Raw genomic sequence first — 20,512 nt, forward strand, 5'->3', positions numbered from 1 at the left:
GGCCAATGCTCAAACCACTGAGCTATCCCCTCCCCCCAGATCCTTGAAGGGGCCACTTAAGGATCTGGGGCTCCTAACTAGAGGAGATGATCTACCTCTTGTCATAGTAAATTCTCATGAGAAGGATCCCTGAAGACATGGTGTGATGGAGGAGGGAGGGAGGTAAAATGAATAGAGTACCCATTGAGAACCATTTTTAAGACCTATTGGTCTGATATTATGTGCTCCTAAGTGCTGTGGAACGCTGCCCAAATGGGTGGATAGTAGTGCTCAGCTGTCGAGGTTGGCGGGGGAGGGGGAGTGGTCTATCGACGCCTCAACCAACATGTCAAAATTGGTGCTTGGACATGGACAGCTGGGATGAGGAAGATTGCAGGTCAGATGGTTTATGCCACAAAAATGTCTCTCTCTTTGTGGCTCGTAGTAATGCTAAACCATGTATTGGGAGTTGTGTAGTTTGTGCTGGGGCTGCTGACTAAATTTTCTCTTTTGTCCTGGCATGCAGATGCCCAGTGAACAGCGAATGGCACTAGAATCCTTCAGTGTGTGACAAAAGCCATCACTCTTCTCTGCAAAGAGCTTTGAAGGCACTAAGGGAAGTTCCTCAACAGTCGACTGCACCTCTTTCGGGAAGCCTGACAGATGAAGCCATGATGCATGTCACATCACCCAGACATGGAGATGGACCTGGCCACCGTGTCAGCTGCATCGAGGGCAGATTGTAGCATTGTCTTGGCCGCTAACTGTCCCTCTGGGATGATAGCCTTAAATTGGTTGCAATGCGACTCAGGCAGCTGCTCAATAAAATCGTTCAGTTTCTAATAGTTTACATAGTTGTATTTTGCCATCAAGGCTTGGGAACTGGCAATTTGAAACTGAAGCATGGCCAAGGAGTATGCCTTCCTCCCCAAAAGGTGCAAGCACTTCCAGTCCCTATCATAGGCAGTGGACCTCATCTGTTATTGACGGCTGTGGGAATTAATAGTGTCCACCACAATGGAGTTGGGTGAAGGGTGGTAGAAGAGGAATTCAGTCTCTCACTGGGACATATTTTTTTGTCTGCCTGCTCTCAGGTAGGTGACACCGATGGTGATGGTTTTTGCAGGGTCCAGAATTATCTCATTAATGGGTAGGACAATTTTTGAGGCAGGGGATGGAGTATGTCAAGGAGATGATGATGGTGGGTGCCCTCGACTTCTTCTAGCAGTATCTGGAGTGTCTGCCACTCTCTGCCAGGTCCTGGAAGAGGCAAAAGTCATCCGCCAGAGATGGTGGGGGAGGCATGACAGGGTCACCTCTTCCTCAACATTGCCCTCTTGTTCCTCCACGATTTCTTCTGGAGGTTCTGAAACTCTGAATACGGAGACAGAAGTGGTGCACTTCAAGGGTTCTTGGGTGGGGCTAGAAGCTCGAGAGACATGGTGGCTATATGCAGCCCAAGAGTACCAGTATGGCCACTGGGGTGGTGGTGGCGGCACAGAGCTCAGTGGTGGTGCCCATGGGTGGCTGTACCAAGATAGCAGTGGTGGGGCCATTCGAGAGTATGCCTGGGGACTCTGTTGATAGTGGGCACGGTAATGGCTTGGGAGGAGTACTGTGACGCCACCTCCTCCAGTTCGCTATCTAAACCTTCACTAGAGAGCAGGGGAGCATGGCAGGGTAGAGGGGAAGATTCCCATGCTGGGCAGAGCCGGTACCGAGAAGAGGAGACTTCAGTACATCTGATATACAAAGGTCTCTTGAGTGTTAGAATACTGGCAGTACTGACTGACTCGGTGCCGTTAACGGTACTGGAGAGGTGGGGGAGTGATGAGGAGATTGCCCGTACCAGTTGCTCTGGTGCTGGATAAGGCGTCAATGACTGTACTGTTGGAGAATCGCGGACCAGCAATGCCTTCTTAGCAGAGTGCTTATTCCTGTCCTTATCCCGCAGCACCATTGACTCTGTGCCCATGCCCATCAGGTTCGTAGACTTGTCAATGGTACCTGCCACTGTAGATTTCCGCAAGCCGTGGATACCAGGCTGGGATTGTTGCAGTGCTAACGGTACCAAGGAAACCGAGCGTGCTGGAGACAGTTTGTGGCTATCTCAAGGCTCACTATGGGGACTTCCTGCTCTCTTTTTCAACTATTTACGAGAGGGGTCAGTGGCTTGTTTCTTCAACCAACAGCATTTAGATGTTGAGGGCTGTGGGAAAGACTCACGTCTGCCAGATAACTTGTGGCAAGGATCCCGAGAGGATCAGAGAGCCGCCTCCATTAACATGATCTTCTATCTGACCTCTCTATCCTTACAAGACCTGGGCCTGAGTTGCTGGCAGAAACCACACTTTTGCTGAATGTGGCCTTCCCCAAGTGTATGCACTGGAAGTGCTTGTCTGCAACAGGGATTGCCTCTTTGCAAGAAAGGCACTTCTTGAAGCCCCATGAACCAGGCATACCCCGTTGGGGGAAGGGAAAAAACTATTACTATAACTACACTAAGTACTAGGAGGCTAACTACAGAAATGCAAAATCGAAAGCAATGGTCGTAATGGACTGTGAATGGCTCTGTCTCTAGCCAAGGGTGGTTGAGAAGGAACTGAGGGGGGTTAGCCTGTGCATACTGACTAGCCTCATGGCAAGACATGAGGAGAGACAGCACATGTGCAGGCTTAACGGAAACTGCTACCAATGTTCTCTGATCAGCAGTGCAGGATACCAACACACCTACAGCGGAGCACCCATAGGGACACTACTTGAAGAAACTTCTTCTCTTCTGTATGCAGACCATGCCACAGTATAGTAAAACCTGCCTTAGTGACCACTTCAGAAGAGAGACCATCTTTCACAAGCAACTAGTTGCAGAGGCCATGGAACTTTTTCCCCTATAATTTAGCTGTGAAGAAACTGAAGAGTGACTACCCGTCATCTGCAACCAGTGACCACATTTTCTTTCTCCCTTCACAGCTAGATGCCTGGCCAGCAGCCGCTGCTCTCTTCTCTGCCTTCAGTACCGGGTGGCTAGAGAGCAGTGTCTGTTAGCTTTTTTCTGGACGTCATTTAACGTCTTTAACTTATAAATGTCTAAAAGGTTAGTGTTCAGAGTACCACAGAGATCAACTCTCTTGTTTTATACTGCAACAGGGGCAACACTGAGGGTGGGGGACTTGCAAGGGCTATAGCCACTCCAAAATTTTCCTTTGCCATCCCCGCCCCATTGCCACCTCTCCCCGCACAAAGGTCAAACTTTACGCAGAAGTAAGGGTGGCATGATATGATATTACCACCCTTACTTTTCTACTGCTGTTGGCAGTTATAGGGGCTGATACATACAACCTACTTGAAACACACACAGTGGCTGGGGAGTGCCTGAGGATATGGCAAAGGATCCAGGACTCTCACCCATGTGGTGCAATCTTGCAAAGCAGGTTGAGCTCCTGGTCTGGCCTCCATTCACAGAGCCTATTGCTCTTTGCACAGGCTTATTAGCAACCAGGGGGCGCACTTTTAAACACTCTTCCTGGGAGGAAGCCACACTGACTTGGACAGCTCAAGTGCAATAGGAGGTGGGCCATTCAGGCAGCGGAGAGAAGCTAGGTGTCTCTCTTTGGAGCAGTTGGCTACACCGAGTCTCTGTGAAGGCTGTCAGAGGGATTCCCCACCTCCTTCTAGGACATTTTTGGGCTAGGTTTGGCTCCACTCTCGGGGCTATGGCTAAAGGTACCTGTGGTAACAGGTGCTGGGGGAGGAGGAGAAGTTATGGCCGGTCCAAGGGAGCATAGAAGCTGTCAGAGTCGGGGGAAGGGATCTGGATATGGGCAGGGTGCATGTGTAGGGGCTGTAGGTGTGGCATCTTAAGGGACCTAGGGTTCTGGGATATATGAAGGGCTGCGGATGTGGGTTTAGGATATGTGGGGCTTTTTTAGAGAGCAGGGGGAGGGGACAAGTTGGCAGAGGTATATGGGGTGCGAGAAGCACTGGAGTTCTTCTGAGTGCTGGGTAGGTATGAAGTGAACTGGGGTTCGCGTGGGAATGGGGGCCACAGCCACTGTTCTCCGGCCACCCAGCTCTGAGAAGGTGAAGAATTAAGGATGGCATAATATGGCACTGCCACGTTTACTTCTGTGCTGCTGCTTGCAGCAGTACTGCCTTTAGAGCTGAGCAGCCAAACAGCAGTAGCTGCTGGGAAGATAACACAGCCCCCCAATTTTCTGTCTAGCCCACCTCAGTGCCCCTTTGGGTAAGATAACAGTCCATAAGGAAAAATGGAACTGAGAGGCAGAGAGCTTCCTGTGAGTCCAGGATAGTAACAGCAGAGCCAAGAAAAAATAGAGAGGTTTACCAATTCCTTTATTTATAGGGAAAGTTGGGAGTTCCTTCCAGTTCACTTATTTATGAATAAGGGTAAGCGCAGAATTAATTTATTCTGGGGTGTAGTTAGGATAAATAACTCAATTTTGTTTTATTTAGGTAGGAGTCCAGGATGGATTAATTGGAGTTGTATGTGATAGAGAGGAAAACATCATAACTGATTTTACTTGTGGGTGGTTAATACTGATTAGCCTGGGGAGGAAGTTGATTTACTGATGGAAGAGAAAAGACATGTCAATGCAAAGTAAAATGGCACTGTCTTTAGAGACCCAGCTTTGCAGGTATATTTCATCCACAGTACAGCAGAACCTCAGAGTTATGAACACCAGAACTACAAACTGACCAATCAACCACACACATCATTTGGAACCGGAAGTACACAATCTGGCAGCAGCAAAGACAAAAAAGAAAGCAAATACAATAGAGTACTGTGTTAAACATACTAAAAAAAAAAAGTTTAAAAAAGATTTCACAAGGTAAGGAAACTGTTTCTGTGTTTGCTTCATTTAAATTAAGATGGTTAAAAGCAGCATTTTTCTTCTGCATAGTAAAGTTTCAAAGCTGTATTAAATCAATGTTCAGATGTAAACTTTTGAAAGAACAACCATAATGTTTTGTTCAGAGTTACGAACAACCTCCATTCCCAAGGTGTTTGTAACTCTGAGGTTCTACTGTAGTAGGCTTAGGCTTTATCTACCCAAAAAAGTTGCACCATTTAATTTTTTTAATTGATTAAATTAAACTGATACAAAAGCTGTATGGCCACTTCCTTTGGTTTAAAATCAAGCTGTCTTTTGTTTACCTTGAGTCAATAACTGAAAAGAAATAAACCTCATTTATGCCAAAATAAGAGCATCCACAGTGTCTTTTGCATAAGTTTAACTTAATCAGTTTAAAAAACATTTTATTTTAAATGCTGCAACTTTTGCATGCTCATAAGGACTTAGGGCTTGTCTACACTGGCAATTAACAACGCTGCAACTTTCTCGCTCAGGATGAAAAACCACCCCTGAGCGCAGCAAGCTGCAGCCCTGTAAAGCGCCAGTGTAAACAGTAAAAAGAAGAACAGGAGTACTTGTGGCACCTTAGAGACTAACAAATTTGTCTAAGGTGCCACAAGTACTCCTGTTCTTCTTTTTGCGGATACAGACTAACACGGCTGCTAGTGTAAACAGTGCTTAGCATTGGGAGCTGCGCCCCTCGTTGAGGTAGTTTGTTTGTTTGTTTGTTTTTTAGAGTGCTCTCCCAGAGCTGCGCCACGATCACACAAGGCACGTTAAAGCGCTGCCACGGCATTGCCAGTGTAGACTAGCCCTTAGTCTTTGAATTAATAGCTGTTAAGAAAGGTTTCAAGCCCAGGGATATAGAAGAAAGAGTGAGACTGTGGACAAGGGACAAAGAGACCAAACTGTTGTCTACACATAAGTTGTACCACTTTAACTATATTAGTATAGTTATGTAGAACAAATCCCATCACCACTGAGTATGGACACAGGCATGCCAGTACAAAGGTGCTTATACTGATACAGGAAGTGGCACTTCTGTATCAGTATAACTGTGTCCACATTAGTGTTTATAACGGTATAGCTATGGTGGTTTTAAAAAAATAAAATAGCACCCCTCATTGACAGTTATTCCAGTACAACTTTCAAAAGTGGACGAGGTCTGAAGGGATTAGCTTAACTGGAGTACATGAAGAAGGGAGATAGAGGAAGGAAGGAAGGAAGGAAGGAAAGAAGGAAGAGAACTGAACACAATACAGAGATAACAAGAAATATTTAAGAGAGGGGGAGTAGAAAGAAAAGAATGCCACACTAAATACAGAAAGACATGTGTGAGAGAAGAGTGGAGTGAAACCAGGAAGAGAAGATTTAGCAAAAGCACAGATGACAGTCCATTCCGTTAGAATTTTAAAACTGTTATAGTTGATAATGCTATAGTTCCATTATAAAGCTGTTATATTCCTTTAGATTGCAGGAGCACAACCGTATTTGTCACCTGAGAAACTAGTCAGTATGTGTACACTGCAATTGAAGATATGATTGCAGCTCAAGTACACATATCCACGCTAGCTTTAATCTAGATAGCACGACTAAAAACCAGCAACAAAGCCACAATGGCACAACCTTCTGTGTGGGCTGGATTAGCCCACCAAGAATCCTGATACACAGGTTCCCAGCATGTACTGAAGCCCAGGCCACGCGGTTTCAGGTCTATTTGTGGTCATACTAGCAAGATTAAAGCTAGTGTGGGTATGTGTACTTGAGCTGCAATCACATCTCAACTCCAGTGTAGACATACCCTTTGTCTTCAGACTAGTAGGTGAAAGGCTTGAAAAGTTTATGTATAAAACAGAATATTGCTTCTCAGGTCTCGTTGCTTCTTGAAATCTGAAAATATATAACAACGCTAGCTCGCTTAAATTAGAGTAATTCTTTCTACTGTTTCCACCAACTTTACAGGGAATGTGAGGGATTAAGCTAACAAGTGGTGTTAATCTATAGTCTAATAAATGAAAGCAATTTGGAATTAGAGACAGTTGCTTATAAAGTTAATGCATCCATTCTTTTGGGCTTTGAAAAAAAAAATCCTTGATATCCAATATTTCAATAACGTGAAAAGTCCATCCATGAACTACCATTGTACCTACTTTAAAAAAAAAAAATTTAAATAAAGTTTATGAGGAGAGATGTCTACATTTTCTACCCATATTCATTTTTCCGTAAGTCTCTAAAAACTGACTCATGTCTGCTGGAAAGTAATGTCCATTTTTATTAAAGCCTCTTTTCTATTTTGCAGATGGCAACGAATGTTTTGCTTTTTCTGCAGACTCTGCTACTGTATCATTAGGATCTCCCAAAAAGTTTTCCTCCTGAATAGTTAGTGAAAGCTAGTAAACACTTTCCACGACAGTCTAGTATCAAGGTCTTCACCATATGCATCTCCTATATACAGCTTTAGAGGTCACTGATCTCACACGATCTTAATGAATTCAATGATTCACTGAATACAAAACATGAGGTTATCTTAGTTCAAACCTGGCTTTAATGTCAACTTTAGAACAAGTTATCTTTCAGTTAATTTGTTCATGCTAACAGCTCTGTGTAAACAGAGATGCTGTAAGAGATTTTAACATAGAACTAGAGAAATGAAGGCAATCTGTCGGCTCTTCTGATGGAATCGCTATTTTTTTTTAACAATGCAATTAATACCGCATAATCTTAGAGACAGTCAGATTTAGTCTACTGCATTAGGGTTGCCAGGTGCCTGTTATTTTCTAGTTTAAACAAACAAACAAACAAACCAAAAAAAAAAAAAAAAACAGGTCAAAAGAGGACCTGTAGGTTGTCCAGTCAGAAGTACTGACCGGACACAAAAGTCCAGTTACCATCTGCAGGGGCACCAAAACAGTGGGGTCACTGCATGCAAACACCACCAGCAGCCTGCTGCCCACCAGCCTGGGGCGGGGGGGTGTGTGGAGAGGAATGCTGGGTCATCAACCTGCACCAGTCCCTTCTCAGGCAGGGCCACCCCTACCTGCATCTTGTGGGCAGGCAGGCTCCACATCAAATAAATCACTAGTCCTACAAACAGCCTCCTTCACTACACAAGCCTGATGCGATCCCTTAGCACCATCTGTACTGTGCACTGAATGAGGCAGGGGCCCTATAGAAAAAAATATGTAATCCTGGACCTAAAGGATGCCTCATAATGCTTATTGACAAGGGGGCCAAATTAAGAATACACAGGTAGCCTTAATTCTGGCATTTCATAACTTCTGAGTGTTTGACTTTGCAAACTTAGTTTATATTTATGTACAGCACTTGGTTTTTTAAAAAGGCAAATTAAAAATAATTTTACAGTATGGAACAATACTGATCCTATAGGTGTTATCAGCAGGGTTGCACTCTTTAGCTCCACAGCATAGAACTCTAACATGTGAGCTAACAGAGCACCTGCTAGTAGTAGTAGGCTATCTTCTATGTGGACCAGCCACTAGAAGCATTTCATTGTCAAAAGAATATTTTAGCAAAGAAGTAAGTAAACTGGACATGTGATTCATAAAATAGAATTTTCATCTCTTCATTATTTGAAAAATATTGCAATATTTTTACCCTAGGATAGCTCAATTTGACCTAGAAATTCAAAACTGAACATACTCTTATTACTCTGATAAGAACTAATGCATAGGTCCCCAATCTGTGGGCCCCAGGGATGCACGGACGAATGTTCGAGCGGTGCAGCTGAGGCCCAGGCCAGCCCACAAGGGGCACTGGCTGCCAGCCCTGCACCCACACCTAGCTAGGGCCCCAGCCTCAGTCCCTCACCTCCCAGAGCCATGGCCCTGCTCCTGGCCCTGGCTCCAGTGGGCAGGCATGGACAGGGGTAAGGGCGGGGACGAGGTAAGAAGTTTGGGGACCACTGAACCAATGCCTTTGAGTGGTTTTGAAATTTTACAATTACATTTTTGAATTATTTAATATTTATGCACATCTTAGGCAAGTCTGTATGGTCCAACACAGATAGTCCAATCGCTATAAGGGCGGGGACGAGGTAAGAAGTTTGGGGACCACTGAACCAATGCCTTTGAGTGGTTTTGAAATTTTACAATTACATTTTTGAATTATTTAATATTTATGCACATCTTAGGGAAGTCCGTATGGTCCAACACAGATAGTCCAATCGCTAACAAGTTTGAAAGGTGATGTAGGTATTAATCATGGATTTCTAGTCTTTATTATGTCAGTGAAGAGTCTAAAGTTTACAGCCAAACTCAGCTTGTGGGGATTACAAGTGCCTAGGCTACTATCCACACGGGTTTTTGAAACAGCAACAGTGTAAAACTGACAAACTAATAAGGGCTTGCCTACATGAACGGTTAGTTAGCAGCAAGCTAGGGTTTAAATCTACCCCACACTAGCCTGCCCATAAACTAAGTGTCCGTGTGGACCCTGCTGCCACACACTAAATGTTCTGTAATGCTCTCTGATCTATTCCTGTTTCAAAGCAGAACAGATTAAAGTGCACAGGAGAACTTCTAGTACACTACAACAGGGTCCACACCTAGGGTGACCAGGTGTCCGGTTTTTGACTGCAACACCCGGTTGAAAAGGGATCTTGACAGCTCCAGTCAGCACTCCTGACCAGGCCATCGACTGTCCGGCTGGCGGCGCCGTGCAGCGGGGCTGGTAGACTCCCTGCTAGCCGCCATGCCTCATGGCTCCCGGGAAGCAGCCAGCATGTCCCTGCTCCGGCTCCTACAGGCAGGGGTAGCCAGGGGGCTGTGTGTGCTGCCCTTGCCCTAAGCACTGCCACCACAGCTCCCATTGGCCAGGAACCACGGCCAATGGGAGCTACGGGGGTGGCACCTGTGGACAGGGCAGCAGGCAGAGCCGCCTGGCCGTGCCTCTGCCTAGGAGCCAGAGGGGAGACATGCCTCTGCTTCCAGGAGCTGCTTGAGGTAAGCACCGCCCAGAGCCTGCACTCCTGACCCCCTCTCGGGCCCTACCCCTGCCCCAGGCCCAGCCTTGATCCCCCTCCTGCCCTCTGAACCCATAGGAGCTGCGAGCAGCAATACCTGCAGATGTTCAGGTAAACAAAGTGTCTCACGGCCTGCCAGGGGGTTACCCTGAACAAGCCATGAACCAAGTTTGGGAACCCCTGTTCTAGAATGATCCAGATCAAATCAAGTCTATGTCTTCTTAAAAAAAAAAAAAAAGGAACACGAAAAACTTCAATTCTCAGAATGTTTTCTTTCCCTCCCCCCACTTTCATGCATAGTGTTTTTAAGACAGCCTTAAGCTGAATAAAATAAAACATCAATGTAAATAGAAACAACATAATTAAATGTAGGAATCAGTTTAGCAGGATAGCTGCAGTTTGTCCACTGAAGTTCTATTGAAAACAGATTTAATACTTCAACATATTAAAAATTTAGAATATTTTGACTCCCTGCATTTGGCTTTTACATTAATGTAGAATGATCTTCTATAGAAGCTTTTTGCTTTTGTGGCAAACCTAAGCGCTTATGCCCTGCAGAGGAAGAATGAACTCAACATTTTCAGCAAGAAAATCTACTTTACTTAATGCCAAAATAATGGAGAGAAAGGTATTAAGTATTAATTCAATTTGAAGCAGAACTGACCTGGAAAGACAGAACTATTCATTTAAACCCATGTTATTGGCATGAAGCAGAAACATATCTGAAGACACTTGAAACTTCTAAAATGTAAGTTAGTTCTGTGTATTCATAGGCCAATGTCACACAATGGAAAAAAGACTGAACCATTTCTCATATTTACCAACAATTTTAAACTCCCTAAATACTTCACCAAAACAACTTAATAGTCCTTCCGCATCATTAAACAGGTCAGTGGCAATTTGCTATTGAACCATAGCTGACTGGAATACTGTTATTAAATTAAGAATAAATTCTTCTTAGACTGTGAAATATCGCTTTTCAAGTCTGTGAATTGAATATATGAAAGTCTTTACAAGTTAAGTCAAAATTGTTCAGACATGGTTCTGAAAAGAACGAACAATGTACTCCAAAGTGCAAGTATTTGTACAACAGGCCAAGTGCTTGTTTAATACACATGTGCCAACTAGGGTTACCAACCCTCCCAGTTTCGCCGGGAGTCTCCCAGAATCAGGCTCTATCTCCCAGAGGCTACTGAAGCCAAACCAGGAGATTTTAGGCCGCTAAAAGTCCGGCAGCGCAGTGGGGCTAAGACAGGCTCCCTGCCTGCCCTGGCCCCACACCGCTCCCAGAAGCGGCCTGCATGTCCCTGTGGCCCCCCCAGGGAGGGAGGGAGATCTCCACACGCTGCCACCGCCCCGAGGGCTGACTCTGCAGCTCCCATTGGCAAGGAACTGCAGCCAATGGGAGCTGCGGGGGCAGTGCCTGCAGGCAAGGGTAGTACACGGAGCTCGCCCCCCCCCCCCCCCAGCTGCAGAGACAAGCCAGACCCTTCCAGGAGCGGCACAGGGCCAAGGCAGACAGGGAGTCTGCCTTAGCCCTGCTGCACCGCCAACTGGAAGCTGCCCAAGGTAAGCGCCACCTGGCCAGAGCCCACACTCCTTATGCCCTCCTGCACCCCAGCCCTGAGCCGCCTCCTGCATCCAAACTCCCTCCCAGATCTTGCCCCCTGCAACCAACCCCCTGCCCTAGGCCTGAGCATCCAGCACGTCCTGGCGGCCTGCCGCTTCCCGCGGCTCCCATTAGCCAGGAACGGTGAACCGCGGCCACTGGCAGCTGCAGGGGGCCCATGCCTGTGGACGGTCAACGTAAACAAAATGTCTCGCGGCCTGCCAGCAGATTACCCTGATGGGCCGCATGTGGGCCGCAGGTTGCCCACCACTGCTCTATCCTAAGAATTAAGGGCCATCCAACAAGGGATCCCATTACGTACACAATTAAGGACATAAAAATATTGGATTCATTAAAAGAGCAACACAACCTACATCCATGAAAATAAGAGCACCTTTATAAACCATGACTTCAATTCTTCAGTCAAATTAACTGTATGTCACAGAAACCAAACAGGAAGTTAATGTACCTGAACATTTTCTATGTAACTTACCTAGATGGTGGTGCAATACAAATTCTCTACTAACGAGTTAAATTTCATACTTAGCACCTTACAGGAACTGTCTTCACTAACTCACTTAACATTTTCTGTAAGAAGTGATTACTAAGTTCAAGTATGCTTCTTTATTTTTTTCAAATGGGTACACTAAACAGGCAACGCTAACAATATGATTGATACAGAGCAATTAAATACCATATAGATTACAACTAAACTGTTTCAACCAATAATTCTAAATCTTAAATTCTTTTAAGCAGCATAGTATAGATAACTATGTAAAACCCATGCTGTTGAATGAGTCCAATTCAGAAAGTGTCAAAAAGCAGAAAATGGCTGAGAACTTAACAACTGGACAGTAACAGACGGTGAATCCCTATAACAATTGAACTTGGCGATATTCTAAACAAAGAACTCTCAACTATGCTTGTAGCTGTTTCCATCACTTCACACTGATTCGAACATTCTAGGCTTCAGAGTGACAATCCTGGAATCTTTTTATTTACATAATAATTCATTTGTACTGTATTACATACTACCAACATTCTAACAAACAAATGTACATAGTATGCTCAATATGTCCTGGCCTGATTCTAGTCTGGAAAACTGAGTTCTGCCTACCTAGATTCTCTTACAGATTTTAATTGGATATAGTATTCTTCACTTCCTGTTCTAAATTTTGCACTGTTATACATTGTTAAACAGCAGCTGTATTTCACCCCAGAACACTCAGTAATGGATAAAGTGATTCCTATGTACACAAGATACTTTGATTCTTCTCATATGAAAGGCACTATTAAAAACTCAAGTTCCCTAACTAATCACCACCTATTTTAGCGTGATGAAATCACCTTATTGTCCTCCCACTGTAATTTTAAGAATGATATTATAAAAACATTCACTGAAACAAAATGTTGACATTATTGCCCAATCTAAGGATTCAAAAATTATGAGTCAGGCTTCAGTCATGAGTAGCTTTAAAAAAATCATAATTTAAAAAAAGTAAACTTCAGAGTCTTTATCTACATTTGAGTTGAGCCTTTAGTGTTCACCTTTTCAGACTTCCCCTTCCCCCGCCCCCAAAATGAGGGCTAGAAGTTAAATTTTTTTTAAAAAGGGAAAGTTAGATTCTCGTTGTCACATGACTCAAGGAGCAGGGGCACTAAAAAAAAAATCAAATATCAGAATTAGGAACATACTATTGATGTAAAGGAAAAGATAATGCATTGCTTTCAAACAGAGCACATATACAAATTGGACAAATGCCAGTTTGTCAAGACAACTGCACTCAAAACAGATATCCACACAATTCCAAGAATTAGACTTTTCAACACTGTTCTATATGAGCACGTTGCACAGATTAAAGAGTTTATTCTGACAAGAGAAGCCATGTCACAGAAGGGGAACTGAGGCACAAAGAGAACAACTTGTTCTCAGTTAGGAAATTTGTGGCAGGGCTGGAATCAGACACCAAATGTTCCGAGTACTACTCCAAAGTGAGCTAAGACAGGGAGGCTTGTTTTTAAAAAGTTGTAAAACAGAAAACCAGTTTTTATTCGGGGTTGGGGATGGGACAGACATAGCCTTTTTGAACTACAACAGAGTTGGGAGTTTCTATCTTGCTTCTGTGGAAATAGTGCTAAATTAGAGAAAATAAGTTTAAGAAACCTTCCCTCACCTTACTTTGGCCAGTCTAACATCAGTTTCCACAGAAACCAAAAAAAACGAACAGGAGTACTTGTGGCACCTTAGAGACTAACAAATTTATTAGAGCATAAGCTTCTATATGCATCCAAAGAAGTGGGCTGTAGTCCACGAAAGCTTATGCTCTAATAAATTTGTTAGTCTCTAAGGTGCCACAAGTACTCCTGTTCTTTTTTCGGATACAGACTAACACGGCTGCTACTCTGAAACCTGTCACAGAAACCAAGTCAATCAAAACCTAAAAGCAAAAAACCTCACTTAACTACAGCAACAAATGTAGGAAATATGAATTATGAAAGCTTAGCTGAGAGCCATAGATTTCTAAATTTGGACGATTCAATGTACATTTTGTAATTAAAAATTAAGGGAACATTCCCATTGCAACAGGAGTACTTTCTGGAAGGGAAAATTAGTTAATTTATCCTGCCCTCATAATCACACCAGATACCCACACAGTTTTAATTAGCCAGGAAAGTTTCAACGCCTCCTTTCATAACTTTATTTGCAACTTTCTCTTTGTCAGCATCCATAAATTGTAAATTGTCAGAACGGACACAGATGAGCGTCCAACCTGTTTTGAAAGCATCCATGACAGGTTAGAGAAGGAATGGCATTCCAAAAGGCACCTCCCGCCACCACCACCTTGAATTCTGAGGGTTGGCCCTTCACACCAAACAGTGATTTCAGAAGAGAAAGTCATAACATTCTCTCTGCTTAACCAGGAATGAAGAAATCTCATCCTCAATCTGCCAAATACTGTAATTAGGATATATGATAAAAGCTACAAAGAGTCCTGTGGCCCTTACAGACTAACAGACGTTTTGGAGCATAAGCTTTCGTGGGTGAATACTCACTGCATCAGACGCACGCGTCACCCACGAAAGCTTATGCTCCAAAACGTCTGTTAGTCTGTAAGGGCCACAGGACTCTGTCGCTTTTTTCCGATCCACACTAACACGGCTACCCCTCTGCTATTAGGATATATGATGTTGTTAATGCTAACAGCCACGGGAACACACAAAACTGGTTTTGAGGTTGATATTGTATTAAATGAATGGTTCTGAGAACATCTTAATGTCTGGAAGGAGATATTTACCATCCTCGGACTCTATAGACCAGGGGTCGGCAACCTTTCAGAAGTGGTGTGCCGAGTCTTCATTTATTCACTCTGATAAACATTTTAAACGTTAAAATGTGCCAGTAATACATTTTAACATTTTTAGAAGGTCTCTTTCTATAAGTCTATAATATGTAACTAAACTATTGTTGTATGTAAAGTAAATAAGGTTTTTTAAATGTTTAAGAAGCTTAATTTAATTTTAAATTAAAATGCAGAGCCCCCCGGACCGGTGGCCAGGACCTGGGCAGTGCGAGTGACACTGAAAATCAGTTTGCATGCCATGCCATTGGTTGCATACCCCTGCTATAGACTATACTTACTCTAATAATTTTTTTACAAGTTAGAATAAAGTGCAATCTCTTGATTTAGTCTTAGACCCGAGAATTGATATAAGGAAGTCTTCTAAAAGGCAGAAGAGACCTTGAGGCATCTGCACTTTTACTAACCAGTCCTCAAACTACAAAATACATGAACATTCTACCTTTTCAAATGAACTATCACTACAGAGACACGTTTGGAAAAGACCTTAGGCACAACTGAAAACTAAATGGCAGAATTCTGTACTGGTAACAATTCTCACCAGAATGGATATGAAGTTACTTCTTTTCAACAGGTTAGATTAAATATGGAATTAAGTTTCTGAGGGTGAGAACTGCATATCAATGCTGTGAATTCAGAGATGACCAAAACTGAAGTTTAATTATTTAAAGTTTCACATTATACTAAAAGTAATGTTCATTATGCACACAAATGGTGCTGTAGTTTTCCTCTTCATGACCCTCTATAATTCACTCACTTTGAAATAACGTCACCAAGAATGTAGCTTCATTTGTGAAATTGTGATTATTTTAAACAGATATGGATATAAACGTCTAAATCTAAAACAGACCCAGGAAGAAACACATATTCAGTTGTAAAAGGCACCAAGTTTGTAGAAACAGGCATCTCCTTTTGGATGATCAACTAGACACTATTCAATACCATTAACATTGAAAAAAATAAGCAGAACACAAAAGGATTTTCAAACAATTTAAAAAATCAGTTATATTCTGAGTGTTTAGCAACAAAGAAGCCTTTCCCTCATTGTACAACCTCTATTATGCTGCTTCAGAAATGGTAAATTTATTTCCTTAAGATACTAGAATAGAATCATTTAACCCTTAAATTCCAATAATTTATGTGCAGTGTTAATGACCACCGTGATCGATCAGTCCATCAGCCCTCACAGAGAACGCGCCGATCACAACACATCATTCCTGTTGTTCTAGCCCAGGGGTCGGCAACCTTTCAGAAGTGGTGTGCCGAGTCTTTATTTATTCACTCTGATTTAAGGTTTCGCGTGCCAGCAATGCATTTTAACATTTTTAGAAGGTCTCGTTCTATAAGTCTATAATATATAACTAAACTATTGTTGTATGTAAAGTAAATAAGGTTTTTAAAATGCTTAAGAAACTTCACTTAAAATTAAATTAAAATGCGGTGGCCAGGACCCGGCAGTGTGAGTGCCACCGAAAATCAGCTCACGTGTCGCCTTCGGCACGCATGACATAGGTTGCCTACCCCTGTTCTAGCCAGTCATTCAGCTACCCACTGGCTGGGCTGTCAGTGGCACTGGATACCTGATCGACATAGCGCACCGCAGTCCAGAACCCCTGAGTGATCTGCCAGCCTGAGCCTCCCAAGGAGCTGGGATTACAGGCACACACCACCGTGCTTGGTATTAATGACCAAGGAAATATAATGGTTCAATACCCTTGTATGTATGCCCTTCTATATTAGAAAGGTAACCTATAATTTATCCCCTAAGTTGTGTGAAGATTTGTGTCTATGACTTTATGTACAGCAAATGACTTGAGTTTTAATTTTGGTAAAACATGTATTACACTACCATCTGCCCAAATAAATTGTGACGCTAGAAGGATGACCTACCATTTTCTGCTATTTTCTATATGCTATCAATGTTCCAATTAGTACCAGCAAGAGGCAGCTACTTCATGATGATGGATAACACTTTTTTCATGGCAGTGGCCTATAACCTTGTGTGAAATTAAAAAAAATCTTACCATAATATTTCATTAGCTAACAGCCTCATGAGATGTGATCGGTCCAGAGAGAAGAGAGCTTGCCTTTCACTGTATCAGGCAAACATTGTACATCCCGATTTAAGAAGAAATTTTTAAAAAGCAGAAGATTCCTTCCCCCCAACCCTCCGTCCCATTAAAAACAATAAATATCAAAGGGCCTGTGTGTCAGGATGCATTGTTTAGCTTAATTCAAATTTCTCAAACAAACAAGGTAGGTAAAGGCAAGGTCCAATCTCACTGTGCTCTGAAAAATGCAGAGCAAATAAATTATTATTTAACAGATAATACAGCAGGAAGATAATTTGTGAGGACATCAAAAAGCTGCAATTCCAAATCTAAACAGATTCTGTATGTGCAGGAGAATAAAGGTGTAATCACTATCAATTTGAAATATAAATCAATTAAGAAAGTAGTTTCAAACCCTACACCTTTTCTAAATCCCCTTGCTAATTTTTGTGGTTTTAGAACTATACTTTCCAATTTTCTCATTTTTTACTGTCCTTTGCTGTTGTGTGAAAGGCTCATATACATGAAGTCTGATTGAATTCTCTGAACACATGCTCAACAAAAAACAAAAAAAGTATTGAAATTATTAATATTCCTCACCCAGCAAAAAAAGTTACCAAAATAATTTTTTTTAATTTTCAAACAAAACCTAAATGTGGGGCCTAAATCTACACCCAGCATCTGTTGCCAGAACTGCTGTCAGATTGTCAATGCACACTCCCTGCTCACAACAACAGGACCACATGCTTGGGATATGAGAAGACAAATACACTTGCAATGGACAAACAAACCCGATAAAAAGTTTCAGAGCTAACTATGCAGCAGAATAATTGATTGGGTTTTTTTTTAACTTTACTGGATAGATAACTTTTGGGCCTGTCACTGCCTCCAGCGTACCTTGAATCTAGAAAACTGAACTGAGCACTAAAAGCATGTGCTCATTCTTCCCATCCACATCCAGCAGAGGGAGACTTGGCTGTCTAGCCTGCTTTACATCGTGAGTCTGTTTTTGTTAAATGGGGGTATTTAAATGTCCTGCTGTCAATCAAAACGTACTTCCTACAATCACAAGCAGCTCCTCCGTAAATATCCCAGCGCTTGGGTCTCTCCAAATAACAGACTCCAAACCTGAGCCAGGCAGCTGGGGCCAGAACCGAACAGCCAGTTGAGCCGCCGAGCCCCCAACTTGTTTCTTTGTTTAAATGCCCGTGAATACCCCCCCCCCCCACACACACACACACACAAACCCCAGGCTGCCGCTGCTTCGGGCCTCTCTCACGCACACTTTACAAAACACACACGAGCCGGCCGCGGCCGGGAAAGCCGCTTGGGACCGGACAAGAAACGTCAAACCCAGGAAAGGCAGGAACTGACCCAAAACACAGAACGAGCCACGAACCCCAGGCACGGCCGCCGCCGGGAGCTCCCGGCGCCGGGGAGCCCTGACGGCCCGGGGCAGGCAGCTGGGGAAGAGGATGTTATCTCTCTCCCCCGCTGAGCGGCCGGCCGGCATCTCCCAGCCCTGCATGACGGAGGCAGCCGGGGGAATCCCCCCCACACCCACATTTAGCACCCACTCACTCCCCCCCGCGAGCTCAACTTCTGGGCAGCTCCTGCCCCCCGCTCTCCGGCGGTCCGAGAGCCCCTCATCTGTTGCTCCCTCTACTTTGAGGGGTGACACCCCCTCGGCGCCGGGCCGGAGACCCCGCACGCGGCTCCCCGCGGGGGCGCAGGGCGGGGAGCGGGGTTGTGCGGCTCGGTGGCGTGGGGCAAAAGGACATCTGGGGGCGGGGCGGGGAAGCTCGCAGCTGCCCTGCCAGGAGGTCCGGACGCAGAGACGCGACGGGTCCCCGCCGGGGGGCCGCGTCCCCCCATTGTTTCCCGCTGGTGGCGGTTGTTGTTACCGGGGTAGTTGCCACCCCCAGGCTGTTCCCCTCGTCCCCCCCCCCCGGACCCGGCGTGGGCTCCCCTCGCCCCGCGGGCTCCCCGGCCCCTACCTGCCGTGGAACCAGTCCTTGCAGATGTCGCACTCGATCATGAAGCGGCTCACATCGTAGGGCTCCCGGCAAACACAGTACACGGGGGTCGCGGTCGCCGCCGCTCCGGCCATCTTTAAAGAACTCACTGACTGAGCCACCCTCCCCCTCCAACAGCCGCCGCCAGCGGCACCAATAACAACAGCGCGCGCGCGCCAGCCCCACGGAGCGCGCGCGCCAGAGGCGACACGAGAGAGCGCGCACGCGCGCGCGTGCGGCCCACACAGTCATTTAGCCAGTGAACGCTCCACCGCTGAGCATGCGCGCCTGGGAACTTCTGCCTCCTGAGAGCAGCCGCTCGAAGACGTACGAGCGGATGCGACGCTTGAGCGTGCCCGCCAGCCGTCTACGCTATATTGGATGCGCGACAGAAAAGCACGTGCCACAACTCCCTTTGGAGGCGGAGCAGGCAGGCAGCTAGGGCACGCGCTCGCTCCTCCCCCCTCCCTTCCCCCGCGTGACAGTTCCGGGCGGGGGAGGGGGATAGAGGGGAGCGAAGGGTTCCGCGAGGACACAGAGAGAAAGAGCTCGAGCGCTGGGAGGGGGGAAGAGCCGTCTCCCTTATGTAACCGAGCGGGGCAGACGGGACGGAGGGGGCTGCCGACTCCTCCGCCTCCCCTCTACGGAAAGTGCCGACAGCTGCCGGACTTGCCCGAAGTTCTAGACTTTGTTTTTTCACGCTTGTGAATGACACAGGGGGATCCCCTATCGCGGGGGCGGGGCGGCAGTGCCCGCGGCCCCTGGGCATGGGGAGCCCGGGGGGGTGTTGGGGAGCCGGCACGGGACGTTGCTGGGATTTCCATGGGGCCTGTCTGGTGCAATAGAGGACACATGGTTGCTAGCGCCAGGTGGCACAAGCCATTTGCTGGGAGTCCAATGGTGCTATAGGGACACGGGGTTTGGCATGAGGCGGCACCGAGCATCTGCTCAGAGGCCGGCCACAGGGCACCACGCTATGGGGCAGTGGAGTTCAGCCTGTGGTCTGCAGACTATGTCTAAGATTTCCAAAGGGGTGCCCACCTCTTCTTGAAAATTGTAAAGGGGCCTGCAAGTTAAAAAAAGGTTGAAAACCACTCTGACATGGAGGAGGGGTAAAAATCGATTTTAAAACAATACATGAAAACCCCATTTTTTAATTTAAATTGGACTTTTATTTTGTTTTTTACCTAATATTTTTCCTTTTAAAAATAAACCCAGTTAAAATGAAATCTGATTTTAATACAAAATATGTTAAGGCCTACAGTTATAATCGTTTAGGACATTAAATTAAAAAAATGCTGAATCCATGAGTCTGTATCAAACACTTTTTTTCATTAAAGGCTTCCTTTCTGTATAAAGAAAGAATCAGGAACAAAACATCTAATGTTTATGGTCAAGCTTTATAAATATGGCACAATAGGTCCCATACTGTATTAAGGGCTTGAGGCTGTCACTGTGCTACTGGGTGAAAGAAAAAGGCATTTGGACCTGACCTCTGACTACAGGAGACACCTTTATGATCTCATCAAGATCATCCATTCAGCTCACCTGGATGCTCTCCCTCTCGTGTTTTATAGCTTTTCCCAATGTGGCTCCTGATTGGCTCAATACTCATCTTATGACTTCACCTACTTTCTCTCCGGC

The 20,512-nt window shown here is 44.9% G+C and overlaps 1 protein-coding gene across 1 annotated transcript in view; it reads right to left on the reverse strand.

The window, feature by feature from the left end:
* Positions 1 to 19,120, reverse strand: part of KDM7A (lysine demethylase 7A) — a 98,548-nt gene extending 79,428 nt beyond the window's left edge. The window contains 2 exon segments of the mRNA XM_054033738.1: positions 18,851 to 19,089; positions 19,091 to 19,120. Of these exon segments, the coding sequence (XP_053889713.1) occupies positions 18,851 to 19,089; positions 19,091 to 19,120 (269 nt within the window).
* Positions 19,121 to 20,512: the final 1,392 nt, after the last annotated feature.

This window comes from Malaclemys terrapin, chromosome 1 (genome assembly GCF_027887155.1).
Source record: "Malaclemys terrapin pileata isolate rMalTer1 chromosome 1, rMalTer1.hap1, whole genome shotgun sequence".
Taxonomy (NCBI): Eukaryota; Metazoa; Chordata; order Testudines; family Emydidae; genus Malaclemys; species Malaclemys terrapin.